Below are 21,512 nucleotides of genomic sequence, written 5' to 3' on the forward strand. Positions count from 1 at the left end.
GCAAAGGGTGGATGACCCTCCAGCAGGGGGAGGCATACAGGTCAGAAAGTTCAGAGCAAGTGAGACCACGTGGGACGTTACTGTGGAAAGCAGAAGAGATCCTCTCCCAGCGCTGCGAGCAGGAAATCACCTCACCCAGTCGAGAGAGACCAGTTTATCTGCAGGGAATCCACTCAGTGGAGGGAGCGGATGGATCCATTTCTTGCAGGAGAGGGTACAAGGCCTTCATTAAAAACACAACCCAGACAGGAGCTGATTCTGGTAAGAAACGAAGCAGCCGCAAAATTTATGACAAACCCTTCCCTCAGAGCTCCAGCACCCCTAAGAAGACTCGTGCCAGAGGCAAATCACACAAATGTTTGGCCTGTGGGAAATACTTTCTTTCCACCTCCAAACTCATCATCCACCAGAGGAGCCACACTGGGGAGAAGCCATACGAATGCCCAGACTGTGGCAAAATGTTCCGGTGCAGTTCAGTGCTTTACCGTCACCAGCGGATCCATACGGGAGAGAAGCCACACAAATGCCCCGTCTGTGGGCGGAGCTTTAGTAGCAATTCCAATCTGAATCGGCATCAGAGAATCCACACTGGGGAGAAGCCGTATGAGTGCTCGGACTGTGGGAAAAGCTTTATTCAAAGAGTTAGCCTCGATAAACATTATAAAATCCACACGGGGGATGGGAAAGGTGGAGAAAATCTCAGCACGAGCTGAAACGCTATTGTGTGAGCTAAGAGGAAATCCGTTGAAATGAATTGATTGTGCAAACAATTTCTTACACAGTTCAGGGTAGTATCTCAGTGCAAGAAGACGCATCAAATAATTCCCACAATCATTGGATTGATCCATCCTGCAAGAGCCTCTCTTGGACTCTTTGCTTGCTTAGGATGCTTTGATGAAGTGTAAAGCAGCACAGGGATGGGCACTTGGGGGCATTTCTGTAGCCTGCTTTTGTCACATAGAGATTTAGGGTTTGGAAATAACCCTGGCAAGAATAATCTTGGATACTAGTGAGTGCTAGGGCTGCAGTTTTTAGTTCGGGGTCTCAAACTGCGGCCTTCTAGCTGTTCTTGGACAATTACTCCCATCATCCCCAATCACCATGGCCTGTAGTCAGGGATGATGGGAGTTGTAGGCCAGCATCTGTAGGAGGGTAGTTATATGAGACCCCTGTTTTAGTTCATCAGTTAGATTAGTGCAGGGGGTTTCAACCAAGAGTCCTTGAACCCCTGGGGGGGTACACTGAAGTCTTGTAGGGTTACATGGGGCGCACAGAACCCTCCCACCTCCCTGACTCACTTGCAGGCTACACTGTTGGCTCCCTCTCCAGAAGGGGAAGGGGAGGAGTGTCAGGCAGCATCCCTCCTTTCTCCTCTCCATGTGACTGGCTGGCTAGGTGCTCACTCAGCCCAGCCCTCTCAACCTGACTGACAGGCTTGGCAGCAAGTGCAATGCTGATGCTGAGATCAGCCACTGTTTCCCTTGCTGTCAAGCCTGTCAGTCAGGATGAGGGAGAGATGGTCCGAATCTGAGCACCTAGCTAGCCAGTCATGTGGAGAGGAGGAGGGGGAGGCAGGGTCAGGTCAGGGGTATGCTGTGGTGCTGTGGCCATGAGGCTCCAGAGGACGGAAGGAGGAAGGAAGCTACAGTGTGCAGTCAAGAGGTTTGATGTTCTAGTTTAGTTTAGTTTTTGCCTGATTCCAGGAGAAAGTCGCTTAGCTTGCATTTTCTTTTCCCAGCAACTTTGGCAAGATTTACTTCTGGGGGTTATCATCCTTGGCTGCTTATATGGGGTAACTAAGATAGAAGGGGCTGAAAACCCCTTTCGTTCGTTAGTTGAAACATTTTTATCTGCTAAGAAGGCAATGCTGATCAGCAGATTTAAACATCTTAAACATTATTTTAAGCATATGTGCATATTAAAAACTGTAGGTAGCAAGTGCCATCTGCACCTGTGTGTGAGAGAGAAGGTGGAGTTCCTCTTCTCACTCTTCTAAGATGGTACCCTGCTGTGACAGAAGCATGCATCCTCTGGGGGAGGGGGGCGAAATAACATATTTCCCCCCTTTAGCATTACTGGTTGTTCTCACATGCAGATGTATGCAGATTTAATAGATTAATCAAATGAGTTTTGATAATGGGATGGATGAAGATTTCTTTGATCAGGTGACAGCCCTAGAAATTGCCTCATCTCTTTCATAATGCTTCATAGGAAAACACCTACATCCTGTAAAAGAGACTGTCATACAAATTGCAGCCAACATGAGAAATAAATCTCCCTCATTTGTTTATGCTTGTTTTTAAAATCTCGACACCACTTTCCCATAACAAATTCCTTCATTTTTAATGGCTTTATTCTAAAACAGAGTAGGTGTTCTTTATTGATGCTTTACTGGGTCTACTTATTTGGGTGACTGAATAAAGCATATATACTTAACCCCCACAGCTGGCTCCAGGTTCAGGGGGACCATGGACCCCTTCCTACTCGGGTGAGTCCCAAGAGCTGCTCTGTCACGATCACACAAATGCAGTGGGCAAAGAAGTGGCCTCTGGGATCAGCAGTGGGCCCTTCTGATGGTCCTGGGCCCAAGCAGGGCCCATCAATGCCAATGCTGGCCCTGGTCCTCCCCTGTGAACCTACCTGCACACTTAAATCATCTACCGATCTCCAGTTCCGGGTCCATCAGAGGTATGGGGGTATGGCAGGGCCTTTTCAGTGGTGGCACAGAGGTTGAGGACCACTCCTCAGAAAGGCACATCTTGCCCCTTCTTTATTGCTAGCTGGTCAAAGAGATCAAACAGCCAAAAGAAAGCTAGCATGCACCAAGTAAGAGATTCACTGTATAGGTGCTTATATGCCAATGCCAGAAGCCTCTGAGTCAAGATGGGCGAGCTGGAGTGCTTGGCTGCTAACAAAGAAATAGATATAGTGGGTATAATAGAAACATGGTGGAACAGAGAGAACCAGTGGGACACTGTTATCCCTGGATATAAACTCTATAGAAAGGACAGGGAGGGATGCCTTGGAGGTGGAATATCACTGTATGTTAAAGAAGGGATAGAATCTAAGCAGCTAGAAAACCGAGGAGGACCGGAATCCTCCACAGAAACTCTGTGGGTGACAATACAAGGCCTGAAAGGAAATGTGCTACTGGGGACATGCTATCGCCCTCCGGAGCAAAACGCTGACAGTGACTGGGAAATCAGAAGGAAATCAAGGAGGTGTCAAGGAGAGGCAGGGCAGGACAGTAATAATGGGTGACTTCAATTACCCACACATAGACTGGGTAAATTCACAGTCAGGTAATGACCAACAGCAGCAACAACAAACATTTATATATCACTTATCAACAAAAGTTTCCAAAGCGGTTTACGTAGATAGATAGATAGATAGATAGATAGATAGATAGATAGATAGATAGATAGATAGATAAGATGGATCCCTGTCCCTGAAGGGCTCACAATCTAAAAGGAAACATAAAATCAACACAAGCAACAGTCACTGGACATACAGTGCTGGGGCTGGGTAAGGCCAGTTACTCCCCCCGGCTACATAAAGAGAATCACCACATTTAAGATGTACCTCTTTGCCCAGTTAGCAGGTTAACAAAGAGGTCAAATTTCTAGATACGCTGAATGACTGTGCCCTAGAACAGTTGGTCGTGGAACCAACCAGAGAGAAGACCACCTTGGATTTAATCCTGAGTGGCACCCAGGACCTGGTGCATGATGTCAGTGTCATCAACCCTTTAGGGAACAGTGACCATAGTACAATCCACTTCAGCATACATGCGGGGAAAGAATCACTAAAGGAGTCTAACACAGACACTTTGAATTTCAGAAGAGGAAACTTTTCCAAATTGAGTATGGTGAAAATAAAACTGAAAGGGGAAATCAGGAGAGTTACTTCGCTCCAGAATGAGTTTACTCAAAACCACAATACTAGAAGCCCAGTTAGAATGTATACCCAAAAGGAGGAAAGGTACCTCTAAGTCCAGGAGGATGCCAGCATGGATAACAGGTAAAGTCAAGGAAGCCATAAAGGGGAAGAAGACTTGCTTCTGAAACTGGAAGACCTGCTCAAAGGAAGAGAACAGAAAGGAACACAAACTCTGGCAAAAGAAATGCAAGGTGTCAATAAGGGAGGCGAAAAGAGAGTTTGAGGAACATTTAGCTAAAAGTATCAAGGGGAATAACACAAACTTCTTTAAATAGAAGCAGGAAACCGGCCAGGGAGGCTGTTAGACCCTTAGACAATGAGGGAGTGAAAAGCATTATTAAGGAGAATATGGAGGCTGCAGAGAAGATAAATGAGTTCTTTGCATGTGTCTTCATGGCAGAGGATACTGAGCGTATACCTATTCCTGAACCAGGCTTTTTGTGGGGAGAGGCTAAAGAACTGAGTCAGAAAGAAGTAACAAGAGATGATGTTCTAAACTGTCTTGATAAATTGATAACTAGCAAATCTCCAGGGCTGGGTGGCATCCATCCAAGAGTCCTTAAATAACTCAAATGTGAAATTGCTGAGCTCCTTGCAAAAATATATAACTTATCCCTACAATCAGGTTCTGCACCGGAGGACTGGAAAGTAGCAAATGTAACATGGTCCGATTTTCAAAAAGGGATCCAGGGGCGATCCGAGAAATTACAGGGCGGTTAACTTAATGTCTGTTCCAGGCAAATTGATGAAAGCATTCTCAAGGATAAAATTGTAAGGCACATAGGAGAACAGGCCCTGCTGGAGGAGAACCAGCATGGCTTCTGCAAAGGTAAATCTTGCTTCACGAACCTTTTGGAGTTCTTTGAGGGTGTCAACAGGTGTGTGGATAAATGTGATCTGGTTGACATAGTATACCTGGACTTCCAAAAAGCTTTTGACAAAGTTCCTCATCAAAGACTCCTGATGAAACTTAGCACTCATGGGATAAGGGGACAAGTACATGTGTGGATTGCTAACTTGTTGAAGGACAGGAAACAGGGTATGTATAAATAGAGAGTTTTCACAATGGAGGGAAGTAGGTTCCCCCAGGGATCTGTACTGGGACCGGTGCTTTTAAATTTATTAATAAATGATCTAGAAGTTGAGGTGGCCCAATTTGAGATGACCCCAAACTATTTAGGGTAGTGAAATCGAAAACAGATTGTAATGCCCTTATACAAAACTATGGTGCGGCCACATTTGGAGTACTGTGTTTAGTTCTTGTCATCATATCCTAAGAAGGACGTTGAAGAACTGGAAAAGGTGCAGAGGAGGGCAACCAAGATGATCAGAGGCCTAGAGCACCTTCCTTATGAGGCAAGGCTACAACACATGGGGCTTTTTAGTTAGAAAAAAGATGATCGTGGGGAGATATGATAGAGGTCTATAAAATCATGCATTGTATGGAGAGAGTGGATAGATAAATTTTTCTCCCTCTCATACAACACTATAACCAGGGATCATCCCATGAAATTGATTGCCAGGAAACGTAGGACCAACAAATGAAAGTACTTTTTCACACAGTCAATTTATGGAGTTCTCTGCCACAAATGTGGTGACAGCCAACAACCTGGATGGCTTTAAGAAGGGTTTGGATAACTTCATGGAGGAGAGGTCTATCAGCGGATACTAGTCAGAGGGCTATAGGCCACCTCCAGCCTCAGAGGCAGGAATCCTCTGAATACCAGTTGCACGGGAGCAACAGCAGGAGACAGGGCATGCTGTCAACTCCTGCCTGTGGCTTCCAGCGGTATCTGGTGTGCCACTGTGTGAAACTGGATGCTGGACTAGATGGGCCTTGGGCCTGATCCAGCAGGGCTGTTCTTATGGCTGTTTGGCATTGAGTGAATCAGCTTTTTTCAGGGGGTATTTATGGAGGATCTACAGAGATTTGTTTTCTGCTCAACTGCAGGGGCTGCTAGTTTTGTTTGGTTTTTAATTGTTACAAACGGTCTCATCTGGTGATGTTTTTATTGTGAGTGGAAATGGGGCATTTCATCAATGTTCAGGGGGCAAATGGGAGGCTGTCTGGTAGTTTGATCATTGCCTGTCATTTTTCCTTCCCAAAATGTCCCTTGCAAATGAATCTAAATTAGGGTTCAACAATTCCCAGATGCTAGTTCACCATAGCGCCCAGAAAATTTAACTGTGGCACGTGAACCAGGTAATGGATGGTTATAACCGGGGGGCAGAGTGAGCAGATGAAGCAAAGGCAGGCTGTTTCCTTCTCCTCCTCCTCCTCCCGGTCACATTGGTCCATCACCTGCCTGAGCCAGACAGGTGCAACCTAAAGAAGGTGTGAGCAAGCAAAAAAAGGGAGTCTTCCCTCCCACCAACGGCGTGGAGGGTGTTGCAGGGGGATAGTGGTGGGTCTGCTCTATTCTGGTGGTGGGCATTGCTGGGGGCAAACTGGGAGTCCATCCCCTTCGTGGAGCAGAAGGTAGTCTGGTTCCAAAACCTTTGGACTGACCCCTACAGCCAAAGAAATTTTTTGGAGGTTTGTGCTAAAGTATCACATGGCATCATTGACAAAGGGGCATTCGGGGAGGAGGGCAATGGAATGGTGTCCACCAGCAAGACTGGCAGCAGTGAGAAGGGGAAGCTAGAGAAATACTGTTTCACTCCCCTTTTGGTCCCTGGCCACCCCCACCTCCTCAATCAATCCAAAAGTGTTCCCTTGAGCACCTTTCATTTCATCCTCATATAAATCCCCTAAATACCCACTACATGTTGTTTGCCAGCAGGTGGTAAAGGCAGCAACCAGGAAAATGGCTTTTCCTTGGCCTAAAGCGGGTCATATGCTAATGAAAATAAAAAGTAGTCTTCTTTAAAGGGCACACAGCATCGAAAAGGATGGGAGAAATGTAGGAGAGGGAAGAGAGGAACTTTCCCCAGGCTGCCCTTAGCTAGAGACAAATAGAAGTGATAGATGTCAGGCACGGATTCCTCCCTTTGGCTCTTATTGGGGTTTCTCTCTTTATTCCAGCAGGTGATGGGTGGGAGAGTGAAAATGAGGGGGAACTACCTGCAATGTCATCAGAAAGAGGCGAAAATGAGGAGTTGAAAGAGAACCTTTGGCATCAAGATGGTGCAAAGAGGCAAGAACAAAGCCACAACGAAGAGAGGGATAAATCCGTTCCTTCTCAGAGTGGGGGCTGGCATGAAGTCCCAGCCCAGCTAAAGAAACCAAGAGGCCAGAGAAGGAGCACAGGCCTCAGTGCTCATTGGCAAATCCACACAGGGGAGAAAGCAAACAAAGGTTTGAAGTTTGGGAAGGGCTTCAGCTGCAGCAGAATCCTAACTTCCCATAAAAGGATTCATGCTGGGGAGGAGCCATATCGCTGCCCAGACTATGGCAAGAGCTGCTCTGAGAACTCCAGCCTAATTCACCATCAAATAATCTACACAGGGGATGAGCCTTATGAATGCTCAATATGTGGAAAGAGCTTCTGTCAAAACGCAGGACTCGCTTCACAGCAAAGAATTAACACCAGAGAGATGCCCTATACATGTTCAGTTGGTGGAAAGAGCTTCTGTCAGAGTGCAAACCTGACATCCCACCAGAGAATTCCTACAAGCAAGAGACCACACAGCTGTTCAGACTGTAGCAAGAGCTTCCGTAGCCAAGCAAGTGTTGTTAAACATAAGAGAATACGCTCCGGGGAGAAACCACATAAATGCTTGGAATGTGGGAAGAGCTTCAATAAGAAGGCAAGCCTGACTTCACATCAGAGAATCCACACCGGGGAGAGACCCTATAAATGCTCATACTGCATCAAAAGCTTTTGTGATCAGTCAAACCTTATTAAGCATAAGAGAATTCATACAAAGGAGAAACCATATATGTGCTCTGAGTGTGGAAGGAGTTTCAGTCAAAGTACAAGCCTTATTAGACATCAAAGAACTCACAAAGGTGGGGGAAGCATTGATATTAACCTCCCATGCACTTAAGTCAATGGAGAATTATTATTCTGAGACCTTGCTTCAAATACCTGGATTTGTGAGACTCAGAGGATAGTTATATAAAGCAGGACCTTTTTAGTGGTTGTTCCTTTTAGGTAGAACTCTCTGCCTGAGGATTTGTGATTCATTACTGGTCTCAATAGCATGTTTTACTGGAAGCTTTTAAAGATTTTAATAATTTAATACTGTTTTATTCCTTTATGTAAACTGAAGAGCAGAGAAAGAATGAAGTAGCTATGTAAAATAAATAACAGATCTGTAAATGCTTGGTGTGTAGAAAACAACTTTCTGTCAGAACACAAGCCTTACATCATATCAAAGATTCCACCCAGAGGTGAAACTATAAATCCTTTGCATATAGCAGGGGTACTCAAGGTTGTGTCAGATGTTGTGGTGGGGATGATGGGAGTTGTAGTCCAGCAACATCAGGGTACCTAAGGTTGAGAAACCCTGACCGAGAGAAGGAAGCCTTGAGTCCTGCAAGGCACAAAAGATAATGTGTAAGCAATGCCAAAGAACACCACCAGAACACATAGTATAGATGTCTGTGTGAGGGGAAAGAGGTTTTTTTGCAAGGAAGAGGGAAGGTGCCCACCTGAATAAGGAACAATATAAGCTGCAACAAGCAGGTTCGAGGGGGAGCCTTGTCAGCTGTTTCCTAGCTCAGCGAGAACGGGGAATTATATACAAAGGGAAACAGGAGATGTGGGTTTGAATCCTGAACCGAGGGGATGGAAATATAGCCTCTGCAAAGAAAAGGTCACCTTTGGGGAGTCCTTCTGCCAACAGTAACTGTAGAGGTGGTGGGGAGGACTGGCCACAAGACCAGAAGCTGGAGGGGCTGTCATTCAGTGGAAGAGCATCTGCTTAGCATGCAGAAGGGCCCAAGTTCAATCCCTGGCATTTTAAAATGCAACTAGGAAAGACCTCTGTCTGGAACCATGAAGAACTGCTTCCAGTCACTGCAGATGATACTGAGCTAGATGGACCAAGGGCTTGACTCAGTAGAGGCAACTTCATAAATAAATCAGGGCCATCTATTGCTCAATAGCAGAAGTTTGATCCCTCATAGGAAGCGGCCATATACTGAGTCAGACCATTGGTCTATCTAGCTCAGTATTGTCTCCACAGACTGGCAGCGGCTTCTCCATGGTTGCAGGCAGGAATCTCTCTCAGCCCTATCTTGGAGATGCTGCCAGGGAGGGAACTTGGAACCTTCTGATGATCTTCCCAGAGCGGCTCCATCCCCTGAGGGGAATATCTTACAGTGCACTCTCTTCTAGTCTCCCAATCATATGCAACCAGGGTAGACCCTGCATAGCTAATGGGACAAGTCATGCTTGCTACCATGAGACCAGCTCTCCTCTCCAGATAGGGAACTGGAAAAGGTGCAGAAGAGGACAACCAAGATGATCAGAGGCCTAGGGCACCTTCCTTACAAAGCAAGTCTACAACACCTGGGACCTTTTAGTTTAGAAAAAAGGCAACTGAGAGGAGACATGATAGAGGCCTATAAAACATGCATGGTGTGGAGAAAGTGGATAGAGAAATTCTTCTCCCTCTCACACAACACTAGAACCAGGGGTAATCCCATGCAACTGACCGCCAAGAAATTTAGGATCGACAAAAGGAAGTACTTTTTCACACAACACATAATCAACCTATGGAATTCCTTGCCATGGGATGTGGTGATGGCCATCAGCTTGGATGGCTTTAAAAGGGGCTTAGACAGATTCATGGTGGACAGATCTATCTATGGCTACTAGTCTGGTGGCTGTGGGCCATCTCCAGCCTCAGAGGCACAATGGCTCTCAATACCAGTTGCAGGGGAGCAACAGCAGGAGAGAGGGCATGCACATACCTCTGCCTGTGGGCTCCCCAGCGGCATCTGGTGGTCCACTGTGTGAAACAGGATGCTGGACTAGATAGGCCTTGAGCTGGATCCAGCAAGGCTGTGTTTATGTTCTTATGAGTCTCCAGAAAACAGCATCCATCCCATGTTGACTCTTAAAACTGCTATACATCCCCTGCTATACAGGGATGCTATACAGGAATACCTTTTGCCAGAGTTGGCAACATCATACCCAGGTAAGGAAGGGTGCTGAGGAGGAGGGCAAGTTTGATAAGGGCCTCAGGGTCTGCACTGCGTTTGAGCCCTTCCTGGGCTCAGAAGAGCCCAAGTGAGGCTGTAGCTCAGTGTTACAGCACATGCTTTGCATGCAGAAGGTCCCAGTTTCAATCCCTGGCTTCTCCAGATGGGGATGTGAAAGACTGCTGACTGAAACCCCAGAGAGCTGCTGCCTGTCAGAGCTGACACTCTGAGCTGGGTGGATCAATGGTCTGACTCAGTATATGGCAGCTTCCTGCCCACTGCTGATCCCTGAGACCACCTCTGTCTGTGTCCTGAGGCTTCCTATAGTCATGATGGAGCAAACCTCACAAGGCACGCTAGGCAGTAGGGGACCTGGGGAGGACACTTTCCAGGGGTTCCCAGGAGCTGGGCCTGACTGACTGTTTTCAGCTGAATAATGCAGTTTTGCTGACAGTGCTGTTGGTTTCTTCTCATTTTAACTGACTTCTGCTGCTGCATTATCCCGGTACTGTTCTACTGTTTGAAATCTGTGTCTTAGATTTTAATAATATGTTAGCCATCTTGTGGATCTAGAGATCAAATGTTGGGGGAAGGGATCAGTTTTTTAATGAATGAATGAATGAATGAGTTCATGAAGGTGGACAAAAGAATGATTTACATAACATAAGAACAGCCCTGTTGGATCAGGCACAAGGCACATCTAGTCCAGCATCCTGTTTCACACAGTGGCCCACCAGATGCCTCTGGGGAGCCCACAGGCAAGAGGTATGTGCATGCCTCCCCTGCAACTGGAGGCATTGTGCCTCTGAGGCAGGTGGCCCACAGCCACCAGACTAGTGGCCATTGATAGACATATTCTCCATGAATTTGTCTAAGCCTCTTTTAAAGCCATCCAATTCTTTGCCACATCCCATGGCAAAGAATTCCACAAATTAATTATGCACTGTGTGAAAAAGTACTTCCTCTTGTCGGTCCTAAATTTCCCGACCTTCAGTTTCATGGGATGACCCCTGGTTCTAGTGTTGTGAGGGAAGGAGGAAATTTTCTCTCTGTCCACCCTCTCCACTCCATGCATAATTTTATATACCTCAATCATGTCTCCTCGTAGTTGCATCTTTTCCAAACTAAAAAGCCCCAGATGCTGTAGCCTAGCCTCATAAGGAAGGCGCTCCAGGCCCCTGATCATCTTGGTTGCCCTCTTCTGCACTTTTTCTAGTTCTACAATATCCTTCTTAAGATGCAGTGACCAAAGCTTCATACAGATGGGCTTTTTAAAAAGAAAATTCAGAACTGCACAATGGTAGGCAAGTGTAATCCATGCATGTAGCACGTGCCATTGATAATTAACAACGGGTTATTTCTATTTGGTAGCTGATCACCAATTCTCGCACATACCAAGAGGAGACTTCTAAGTTCGAAGTAGCTTTATTATCTCTGCAGAGTAAGCAAGCGACCGTCAAGGGGATAATTCCCAAAGACAAGACAGACCCAAAAGGGCATTTGTCCGTCTGCATTTGCCACCGGCTCGTCTGGTGGCTACTCAGGGACGGGCCTTCTCCATTGCTGCCCTGAGGCTTTGGAATGTGCTCCCTAGTGAAATAAGAGCCTCTTCATCTCTGACATCTTTTTAAAAGTCTCTAAACACGCATTTCTTCACCCAGACTTTTAACTGACATTGTTGTGATTGTTTTAATGTTGTTTTTAGAATATTGTTTTAAAATTTTAAATTGTGTTTTAAATTTCTTGCTTTTATTTTTTTTAATTAATGTTTTACTTTTAACCTTGTTGTAAACCGCCCAGAGACCTAAGTGTTGGGTGGCGTAAAAATATGATAAATAAATAAATAAATAAATTTAGACATGAGTTGACACATCTGAATACATTCTAAGCATATTAGCACATACAATAAACCACCGCTCTTGTCAGGTGGGCCCCAATGATTTGTCATCGTTACATCCTTGAAGATCACAGCACAACCATTGTTGGGGCCCTACATTGTTAAATAGTTTGTTTTTATATAGCTAATGGTTATCAGGGTGTCATCTCATGCCCTGAGCGCAGTGGAGCATAGCAATGGGAGGCAGGCAGTAAATAGCAGTTTGCTGATAAACCCAGGGTAGAACAGATGATTGACAAAAAACAGAGCCTGCTGACACTGGCATCCTGGTCATAAAACCCTGGTCTAGTTTACACTGAGTTCAAGATGGCGTTAGCTTGGTTCAGCCTTGTGTTTAACTATATCTATTAGATATAGATTATAGATTAATACAGATCAATATAGAATGCCTAAAATTGCAGGTAATACCATTACCATACACACCTGTGTATTTTTCTTGTCTGTGCACATATGCTTTGCTGCCTCGAGTGAGGGGCATAGCTATAATTGCATGGAGGGACACATATGTCCCTGGGTCCATGAGGGAAGGGACCCCCACTGCCTGGGAAACAGCCCACACTTAGCTCTCCCCTCCTGCCTCCTTGACTCAGTGACAAGCTGCTAGTTCCTGATCAGAGTGTGGGGACTGCAGATATCACATGTTGTCACATTCTACATAGAGTGGGAGAAAATCCTCAGAAGTAGGAATTTGGCAGGAGCACCAGGGGTGTAACTATAGATGAGTGGATGGGTTCAAAGAACCTGCCCGCTCCGCCCCCCCAGCTCCACCCTTCCCTATTTTCTTCATTTTCTTCCTCACTGGGGGTCTGCAGGGGAGGGGGTCAACATGGGCTATGCCTCTGGGCTGCACAATTGCAAAAGAGTTGTATACTCATTGTGAAAGACTCCATGGGGAGCTGCAGCGAAATCTGTGGGAAGTGTCTTTGCTCTTTGACAGGGGGAAGATAAATGGGTGCACTTGATTAGGGTCTGGGTTCTGCAGGAGCCTGGACTACAAACTTTATTTTCCTCATTGTTCTCAGTCACATTTCACATCAACAGACAACATCAGTCAGTCACCTTTTGCATGACTTGAATTTCTGAACTGCACAAATGTTCTTTTATAACTGCATGCACACACACGCACACACACACACACCCCGGTCTGGAACGGCACATTTGTGTCTGGTGGTGGCACATTGTTTAAAAAGCCCCCTGCATATAAACAGGAAGACTGGAAACCTGTGCAGGGCCTCCCCTTCAACTTGCGGGAAGGTGAGTGATACAACTTCAAGTAACCCAGAAGTGGGTGTATTAATCATCGGGGAACGAAGCCTGCGTTACGGCATTTTATATTGACACATCCTAAGAGTTAAAGTAACGGAGGTTGGTTCCTAGAGAGGACTGGGAATTTGAGGAAGGCTGATGGGAAATGGTCTCTTCCTGGTCCGTTGTCTTGTTCTGTGGGGGAAAGCCAACTTTTGAATGGTTACAGGAGAGGTGAGCTGCAAGGGTGTGTGTTATTTAGGCAAAGGAAAGCCTGGAAGGCAGGGGGGGTTTGGGAAAGGCTGGTCAGAGGGAGGGAGGGATGTGTATGATGGATCATATTAATGAGGAATAGTTTCCCCTTGATATTTTTGCAAACACTCTCATAAGAATGGAGAAATGTTTAGGGTAGTTAGCGTAATTCAAGATAAGAGATAGATAATGTGCTGATAAAAATGGGAAAGGTTGTATACAAAACTTTTGGGGCAAACATTGCCAAGCCAACATAACATGTACTCAGAAAATATTAGGAAAGAATAAATATATTGTGGAAAATAAGACTGGCATTTGGTAAATGTAATACCATTATTCATGGTTTGCTGTAGCACTAGCAAGCAGACTTTTTATGAAAAGCTTTGCTGTAACATCTACGGAGAAAAGATATTATATATTTAAAATAAAATATTTCAAATATTTTATTTTTAAAAGTATTTAAAATAATATATCTATTTTATTTAAAAGGTGGGGGAGGTAAGCATTTTCTAAAAAGTTACTTAGTGGTAAGGAGAGAAATGTATCCCAAGACTGTCCAATTTAACATTCAATGCTAAAGTGTTGTTTTTAGTGTTTTGTGTGAACTATTCCATTCCTTCTGTATAAATAAAGGGGATACTGAAAGGTGGAGAAACAGGGTGATTGCCAGAAAGATTGCTTGCTGAGGATTTGTTCACACAGTATAGTTCAAGGTGAATATGTTCCCACCAAAGTAGTCTGGGATTTGTGGTGGGCATTTTCCAGATCACACGCTACAATGGGGTAAAATGCTTCAACTTGACAGGATTGTATTGAAAACAATCCCCAAAATCTCAAACTCCTACAATGGGAAAAACCCGCTATTTTTCTGCAATGGACTTGCAACGTTGTAGTACTATAGTGCAAAGGTAAAATCTGAAAGAAGGCATTGGAAATGTGAATGGCACCTTGACACAGGAAGTTTGGAAGCACACTGAGCAGATCCGTAGTGGCACTGTTGTAAGGTTTAATCTGGAAGTGCAATAGCAAGCATGAATTGTCCCCTTTGATAAGCCGGGTCTGCCCTGGTTTGCATGTGGATGGGAGACTACATGGGTGAGCACTGTAAAATATTCCCCTTAGAGGCTGGGGCTGCTCTGGGAACAGCACCTGCATGCTTGCATGCAGAAGGCTCCAAGTTCCCTCTCTGGCAGATCCAAGACAGGGCTGAGAGATACTCCTGCCTCAACCTTGGAGAAGCCACTGCCACTCTGTGTAGACAATTAATTCTAAGCTAGATAGATCAATGTTCTGACTTGGTATAAGGCAGCTTCCTATATTCCTATAACTGGTCATTCTGGTAGTTAGGCACTACCTTGGTGGGCAAGATGGCTGAGGTTAGAGTACAGGCCTTAATTTGGACAAAGGTTGTCCAGTTAAGGTTAAGCCTTTGGTAAATATGGCAGAGAAGGAAGAGTATTGAGACAGAATGTATAAGTAGGTGAATGTTGGGAATCCTAATTTTATCCTGTTTGGTGAGATCTTATACACACAGGCAGACAGAAGGAAAGGAATTGAATGCTGAAACTATTGTGGAATTATGTTGATGGACCATATTCAAGGGTGTGCTACACCACTCTCATTGGGAATTACCCATCTCAGAAGCACAAGTTGTTTCTACAAACCCCTGTCCCAGCTTCTGGCAGTATAAAGCAAGAACAACACATTTTACTCATATTGGATAGAATATGAGTAATAGAAAACTTCACCATGCAAGACTGGTTAGATCTTCAAGCAGCTGTGAATGGTCAACACTTCTTTAAAAAAAAAAAAGGACTGAGAGAGGTTGAGGGGAGAGAAGAATATGGAAACAGAGGGTTAAGATGGTTTTGATATTGCAGCATGGGATTGGGGTTGCAGTCCCAGGTCTGGCAGGCTGGAGGACTACTGGATCCAGTTTTCCATAGTTTGAAAACCACTGTTCAGAACCAAATGCAATTTTAAAATATATAATCAGCTAAAAATCTACCCCTTGTTTCCTTAAGTTATTCACATATAAGACTTGTTTGCAAAGATGTTTATGAATGCTGCAGTGGTATTTAGTGTGTGTATAATGTCCTGTCTGTATGTTTCTGGGTGATGAGATCCACCTCAGAAGCCCTTCTTCAGATCCTCCTGCCTGCAGAAGTGAGGCAGGTGATGACTCAGAACAACAGGTGGTGGCCAGGGGGGCTGAGGAGAACAGCTGCTCTCTCTCGGGAGGGTCACCTGGCACTGGATTTGAGGCTAGGTGGAGTTCTCTGAGCTCTGGGGTGGGATACTTTATTAACTTTGTTTGTTTATTTATTTATTGTTCAATGTCTATACTGCTTTTCATTAAAATAACCCCAAAGCGGTTTACAATATAATCAAAACGACGAACAATTAAAATACAAAAAAGTACAGATATTAAATATAAATATAAAAATATAAAAATTTAAAAACCTATATAAACAGTAACTCAAAAAATATAAAGCAGCAGCAGTAAAAACTGTACTCTCATATAAAAGCCTGAGTGAAGAGCCATGTTTTAACTTGTTTTCTAGAGACTGTCATGGTGGCTGAGGAGAGGATGCCAGGTGGGAGAGCATTCCAAAGCCTTTGGGGCAATGACTCAGAAGGCCCTGTTCCTCATGCTTGACAGCCGAGCCTCTTCCACCATTGGCATGTGAAGCTGAGCCCCCTCCAATAATAATAATAATAATAATAATAATAAATAATTCGATTTCTATACCGCCCTTCCAATAATGGCTCAGGGCGGTTTACAAAGAGAAATAACAAACAAATAAGATGGCTCCCTGTCCCCAAAGGGCTCACATTCTAAAAAGAAACATAAGACAGACACCAGCAACAGTCACTGGAGGTACTGTGCTGGGGGTGGAGAGGGCCAGTTACTCTCCCCCTGCTAAATAAAGAGAATCACCACGGTAAAAGGTGCCTCTTTGCCTAGTTAGCAGGGGTAATCTTATCAAATGGGCAGAAACCCTTGGGAGCAGGCCGTCCTTCAGATATCCAGGGCCCAAACCTGGATATCCTTTTAAAATAGGGCCAATAAAAGCTATACTTCCCCTTCATAACATCATCTGTTCTTTGGGGCCAACAGAGTAACCATAATTTACTGAAATCCCGTCATGTGCCTATTAGGGCATTTGGCCCAGGGTATTTTAGATAACGTCTTCTTTACTATGAGCCCCACCACCCACTGAGATCATCTGAAGAGGTCTGTCTGCAGTTGCCACCAGTTTGTCTGGTGGCTACTCAGGAATGGGCCCTCCCTGTTGCCATTCTGATTCCGGAATGCAGTCCCTGCTAAAATAAGAGCCTCCCCATCTCTGATCGCTTTTTAAAAGTCTCTAAAGACACATTTATTCACCCAAGCTTTTTAACTTGAATTGTGGTTTTTAATTGTTTTAATGTTTGTTTGTTTTTAAATGTGTTTTATAAACAAATAATATTGTTGTAAACCACCCAGAGATGTGAGTTTGGGATGGTGTACAAATACAATAAACGAATAAATAAATGTGGACAGTCACACAGAGAGCCTGACTTCAGCTAACTGGCTTCTTTCATTCCAGCCATTTATCACTGGGCCTCGCCTTGAAAAGGGTTGATGTGGAGAAGACTTTCCCCACACAGCACAAGTCTCACCCTTACAGAGAGCCAGAGTGTGACAGGGGAGTGGAGAGTGCAGTGCAGATGGAACTTCAACCCCAAGCGTAGAGACGAGTCAGCATTTTCAGTCCCAGAATTCCAGACAGGTGGACCTCTTCGGTCTGTGCTATACTTTTAGAAAAGACAAACTACAGGGTGGATTATGAAATTCTGCATGGTGCGGAGAAAGTGGATAGAGGTACGTTTTTCTCTCTGTCTTATAATATTAGAGCTCAGGGTCACCCAATTAAATTGATGGGCAGCAGATTCAGGAGAGATAAAAGAAAGCCAACAGCTAACAGTCTCGATGGTTTTAAGAGGGGTCTAGATAAATTCATGGAGCACAGGTCTATCAATGGCTACTTGTCTGAGAGCTATAGGCCACCTCCATCCTCAGAGGCAAGATGGATCTAAATACCAGTTGCAGGGGAGTAGCAGTAGGAGAGCAGGCATTCCTCAGCTCCTGCCTGTGGGCTTTGCAGAGGCATCTTGGGCCTGATCCAGCAGGGCTTTTCTTATGTTCTTAAGTTTTCACTTTTCCATATAGTGCCTAATTAACTTATGGAATTCACTGCCACAAGAAGCAGTGATGGCCATTAGTTCAAATGGCTTTTTAAAAAGTCATCTGTGCTCCCAGTGAATATGAGAAGCTTATCTTCCTTGGAGGCCTTCAGGAGAGCCTTGAAGACCTGTCTTTTTAGCCTGGCTTTTAATGCTATCTAGTTTTAATTTTAATGAGCTTTAATCCAGTTTAAATGTTTTCTGATTTTAATTGGTTTATTATTAAATATAAATAAATAAATATTTATATAAATATTTGTAATAGTAAGTTGTAGTGTTTTGTTTTTTTTAATTTTAATGTAAACCACCCTGAGCCACTTTAGGAAGGGTGGTATATAAATTGAATAAAAATAAATAAATAAAAGCGGACTAGACAAATTTAATTGAGGATAGGGCTATCAGTGGCTGGCTACCAGTCATGATGTCTATGTGGAACCTTTATGTTCAGAGGCAGTATACCTTTAAATTGTGGTCACTAAGAGTCGACAGGGACTGGACAGCACAATCAATCAATCAATCAATCAATCAAATACCTTTCAATAGCAGTTGCTAGGGAGCAACAGCGGGGGGGGGGGGCTATTGTCTTCATAGTCTGCTTGGGAGTTTCCTGGAGGCATGTGTGGCTAGCCTGTGGGGACATACCTGGCAATGACTGGGGCAAGCAGCACCCACCAAAGAGGGTGAAAGAAGCAATAAACTAAAGTGAAATGTATCTGCCTTCTTTCACTTATTTGTCTGCTCCTTCCCAAAACCTCAAGGTGGGTGACAATATGTCAGCAGCAATAACCAAGCCACCTTTTCTGCCAATCTCTGACCACCAAAAGCCAACTGGGCAAAGAACGAAGATAAGGGTGTGCAATTTCCCCCACATTTACATAAGAACAGCCCTGCTGGATCAGGCCCAAGGCCTCTCTATTCCAGCATCCTGTTTCACACAGTGGCCCACCAGATGCCTCTGGGGAGCCCACAGGCAAGCGGTGAGGCTGGCATGCCTTGTCTCTTGCTGTTGCTCCCCTTCAACTGGTATTTAGAGGCATCTGCTTCTGAGGCTGGAGGAGGCCTATAGCCACCAGACTAGTAGCCATTGATAGACTTGTTGTCCATGAGTTTATCTAAGCCTTTTCTAAAGCCATCCAAGCTAGTGGCCCTCACCATATCCTGTGGCGGAGAATTCCATAGATTAATTATGTGCTGTGTGAAAAAGTACTTCCTTTCGTTGGTCCTAAATTTCGTGGCCACCAGTTTCATGGGATGACCCCTGGTTCTAGTGTTGTGAGTGAGAGAGAGAAAATGTTTTCTGTGCCCATTCTCTTTATGCCATGCATAATTTTATACACTTCAATCATGTCTCTCTGTAGTCGCCTCTTTTCTAAATGAAAGAGCCCCAGATGCTGTAGCCTTGCCTCTTAAGGAAGGTGCTTCAGGCCCCTGATCATCTTGGTTGCCCTCTTCTGCACCTTTTCCAGAGTTCTACAATGTCCTTCTTAAGATAATGGTGACCAGGACTGAATGCAGTACCCCAAATGCAGCCGCATCATAGATTTGCATAAGGGCATTATAACATTAGCATTTTTATTTTCAGTCTCCTTCCTAATGATCCCTAGCATGGAATTTGCCGTTTTCACTGCTGCTGTTCACTGAGTTGACACATTCAACAAGCTGTCCACCATGATCCCAAGATCTCTCTCCTGGTCAGTCACTGACAGCTCAGATCCCATCAGTGTATATGTGAAGCTGGGGTTTCTTGCCCCAATTTGTATCACTTTGCACTTGCCAACACTGAACTGCATTTGCTGTTTTGTTGCCCACTCCCCCAGTTTGGAGAGATCCTTTTGTTGTGGATTTCACTATCCTAAATAGTTTAAGTGTAATCTGCAAATTTGATGACTTTGCTACTTACCCCAACTTCTAGATCATTTATGAACAAGTTAAAGGGCACTGGTCTTTAGATCATTGGGGGACCCACTTCTTACTTCCCTCCATTGAGAAAACTGTCCATTTGAAATTATTTAGGTTAATTGTATACTGAGTCAGATCATTGGTCCATCTAGCTCAGTATTGTCTACATGGACTGGCAGCGGCTTCTCCAAGGTTGTAGACAGGAATCTCTCTCAGCCCTATCTTGAAGAAGCCAGGGAGAGAACTTGGAACCTTCTGCTCTTCCCAGAGAGGCTTCATCACCTAAGGGGAATATCTTACAGATCTCACATGTGGTCTCCCATCCAAATGCAAATAGGGCAGGCCTTGCTTAACTAGGGGGACATCATGCTTGCTACCACAAGACCAGCTCTCCTCTCCATATGGGTGGTGGAAGGGTGGGGCAGATGTCCCTGGGCCCCTGAGGGAGCGGGGCCTACTGGCAGGGTGAGAGCCTGCTTTTCACTCTTCTCCTCCCACCTCCCCAAAGAAGAATGCTTTGAGGGGCGACGGGGACCAATTTTCACTGTTTTTTCTAGAGCTCATTTCAAGCTTGCAATGCCCGTCAAAAGCCTTGACATTTGCCAAAGCTGGGGGAAGTGCTCTTGGAGGAGAGCCAATTAAAGAGGCAGGGAAGGGTATTAGTTATTTCCCTCCCCTTCCTTTGCTGATAAATTCCCATTCAGCCATGAAAATCTCTGGGTGACTCTGGGCCAGTCACTTCTCTCTCAACCTAACCCACCTCACAAGGTTGTTGTGAAAATAAACATAACCATGTGCATTGTTCCAGGCTCCTTGGAGAAAGAGTGGGATACAAATGTAAAAGTTAATATATTCCATCTCATCCCCAGCATGCAAGAATTATATGAGTGAAATCAGAGTGGAGAACCTTGAGAAGAGGAGCAGTCAGCCAGACATTCAACTTGTGATGTTCCCAGAAACTCCCCAGAGGAATGTTTCCTTCATGTCTGAGGCTGATGAGAGCAGGCAGACATCCACGATGTGTCAACAAGAACAGTCACGGAGAACTCGCACTGAATATGAGGGCAGTCTCGTGCCCTTTGACCAAACTGCAGTCCACCCAGGTGAGAGAAAATGCAGAAACCTCACAAACAATTCTAAGACTGTCTTCAGTGTTTTAGAAGCCTTACAAAAAAATGTTTGAGGAGAAGTTCTGCTAACTAGGCTGAATCCCTGATAGACTGTCGACACTGAGAGAGAATATAGGCATGAAATGATGAATGAGACTAGCAGGGGCGTAGCAAGGTTGGAGTGGGCCCAGAGATGAGATTTTAAAATACACCCCCCCTCAAAGTCCAGGGCCTCCACACACCCCAGGTCCCCAAGGATTTAAGTCTGATATTTCAAAATAAGTATGCTGCCTGGAAATACATTTCACTGAATACACACACGCACACGTCACAATAGATAGTGATATACATTGAGTACTATTCATCTGTGCTACTTTTAATGTCTAGAACACACTAGAAAGACAAATTATTAAAATGGCCCCCTCGCTGCAGATTAGCAAATGAGACTTTCAACCATGCAGTGTGAGCCTATGTTTGTTTTCTCAGAATTCTGAACAAATTCAGTCAAGTTTGATTCCAGGAGGTTTTTCACAGGAGGCTTTTAAAGCCCTTTAACACACCTCTCCTCTGGAATGGAGGTGCTGCATTCACATGGCCAGATTTACCCTGAAGTCCCTGCGAGTTATTGGGGAGCAGTTCACACACAAGAAAAATAAAATAAAAGCACCACACATGCTTCACAGTTCTCACTCAGACCTTCTGGGTTGCAAAACAACTTGAACATAAGTGTATTTATAAATGAATGAATGAATGAATGAAATATAATACTGTTTGTTCCAATAGTTTTTGTAATTTTCTGCCATGAAACAAGCCACTTATAGGACTTTTTAGATAGTTTTTTTTTAAG

General features: G+C 44.6%; 2 protein-coding genes and 1 long non-coding RNA gene across 12 annotated transcripts in view; 2 read left to right on the forward strand and 1 right to left on the reverse strand.

Moving 5' to 3' along the window:
• Positions 1 to 8,204, forward strand: part of LOC128342211 (zinc finger protein 397-like) — a 37,269-nt gene extending 29,065 nt beyond the window's left edge. For 6 of the 8 annotated variants that reach the window (XM_053289291.1, XM_053289288.1, XM_053289287.1 and 3 more), the window contains exons 4-5: positions 1 to 261; positions 6,965 to 8,204. In XM_053289291.1, the coding sequence (XP_053145266.1) occupies positions 1 to 261; positions 6,965 to 7,929 (1,226 nt within the window). In that variant the 3' untranslated portion in view covers positions 7,930 to 8,204. The remainder of the gene's footprint in view (positions 262 to 6,964) is intronic. The other 2 variants (XM_053289292.1, XM_053289293.1) reach the window with 2 other exon arrangements.
• LOC128342221 (uncharacterized) overlaps positions 255 to 21,512 on the reverse strand; it is a 21,471-nt gene continuing 213 nt past the window's right edge. The window contains exons 2-3 of the long non-coding RNA XR_008314838.1: positions 3,986 to 4,075; positions 255 to 2,908 (exon numbers count right to left, since the gene is read on the reverse strand). This is a non-coding gene — a long non-coding RNA (uncharacterized LOC128342221). The remainder of the gene's footprint in view (positions 2,909 to 3,985; positions 4,076 to 21,512) is intronic.
• LOC128342209 (zinc finger protein 271-like) overlaps positions 13,210 to 21,512 on the forward strand; it is a 17,018-nt gene continuing 8,715 nt past the window's right edge. The window contains exons 1-3 of one of the 3 annotated variants that reach the window (XM_053289271.1): positions 13,337 to 13,409; positions 17,021 to 17,295; positions 20,426 to 20,659. In XM_053289271.1, the coding sequence (XP_053145246.1) occupies positions 20,440 to 20,659 (220 nt within the window). In that variant the 5' untranslated portion in view covers positions 13,337 to 13,409; positions 17,021 to 17,295; positions 20,426 to 20,439. Of the gene's footprint in view, positions 13,423 to 13,912; positions 14,141 to 17,020; positions 17,296 to 20,425; positions 20,660 to 21,512 lie in introns of those variants that run through there. The other 2 variants (XM_053289270.1, XM_053289272.1) reach the window with 2 other exon arrangements.

Source organism: Hemicordylus capensis, chromosome 2 (assembly GCF_027244095.1).
Source record: "Hemicordylus capensis ecotype Gifberg chromosome 2, rHemCap1.1.pri, whole genome shotgun sequence".
Lineage (NCBI taxonomy): Eukaryota > Metazoa > Chordata > Lepidosauria > Squamata > Cordylidae > Hemicordylus > Hemicordylus capensis.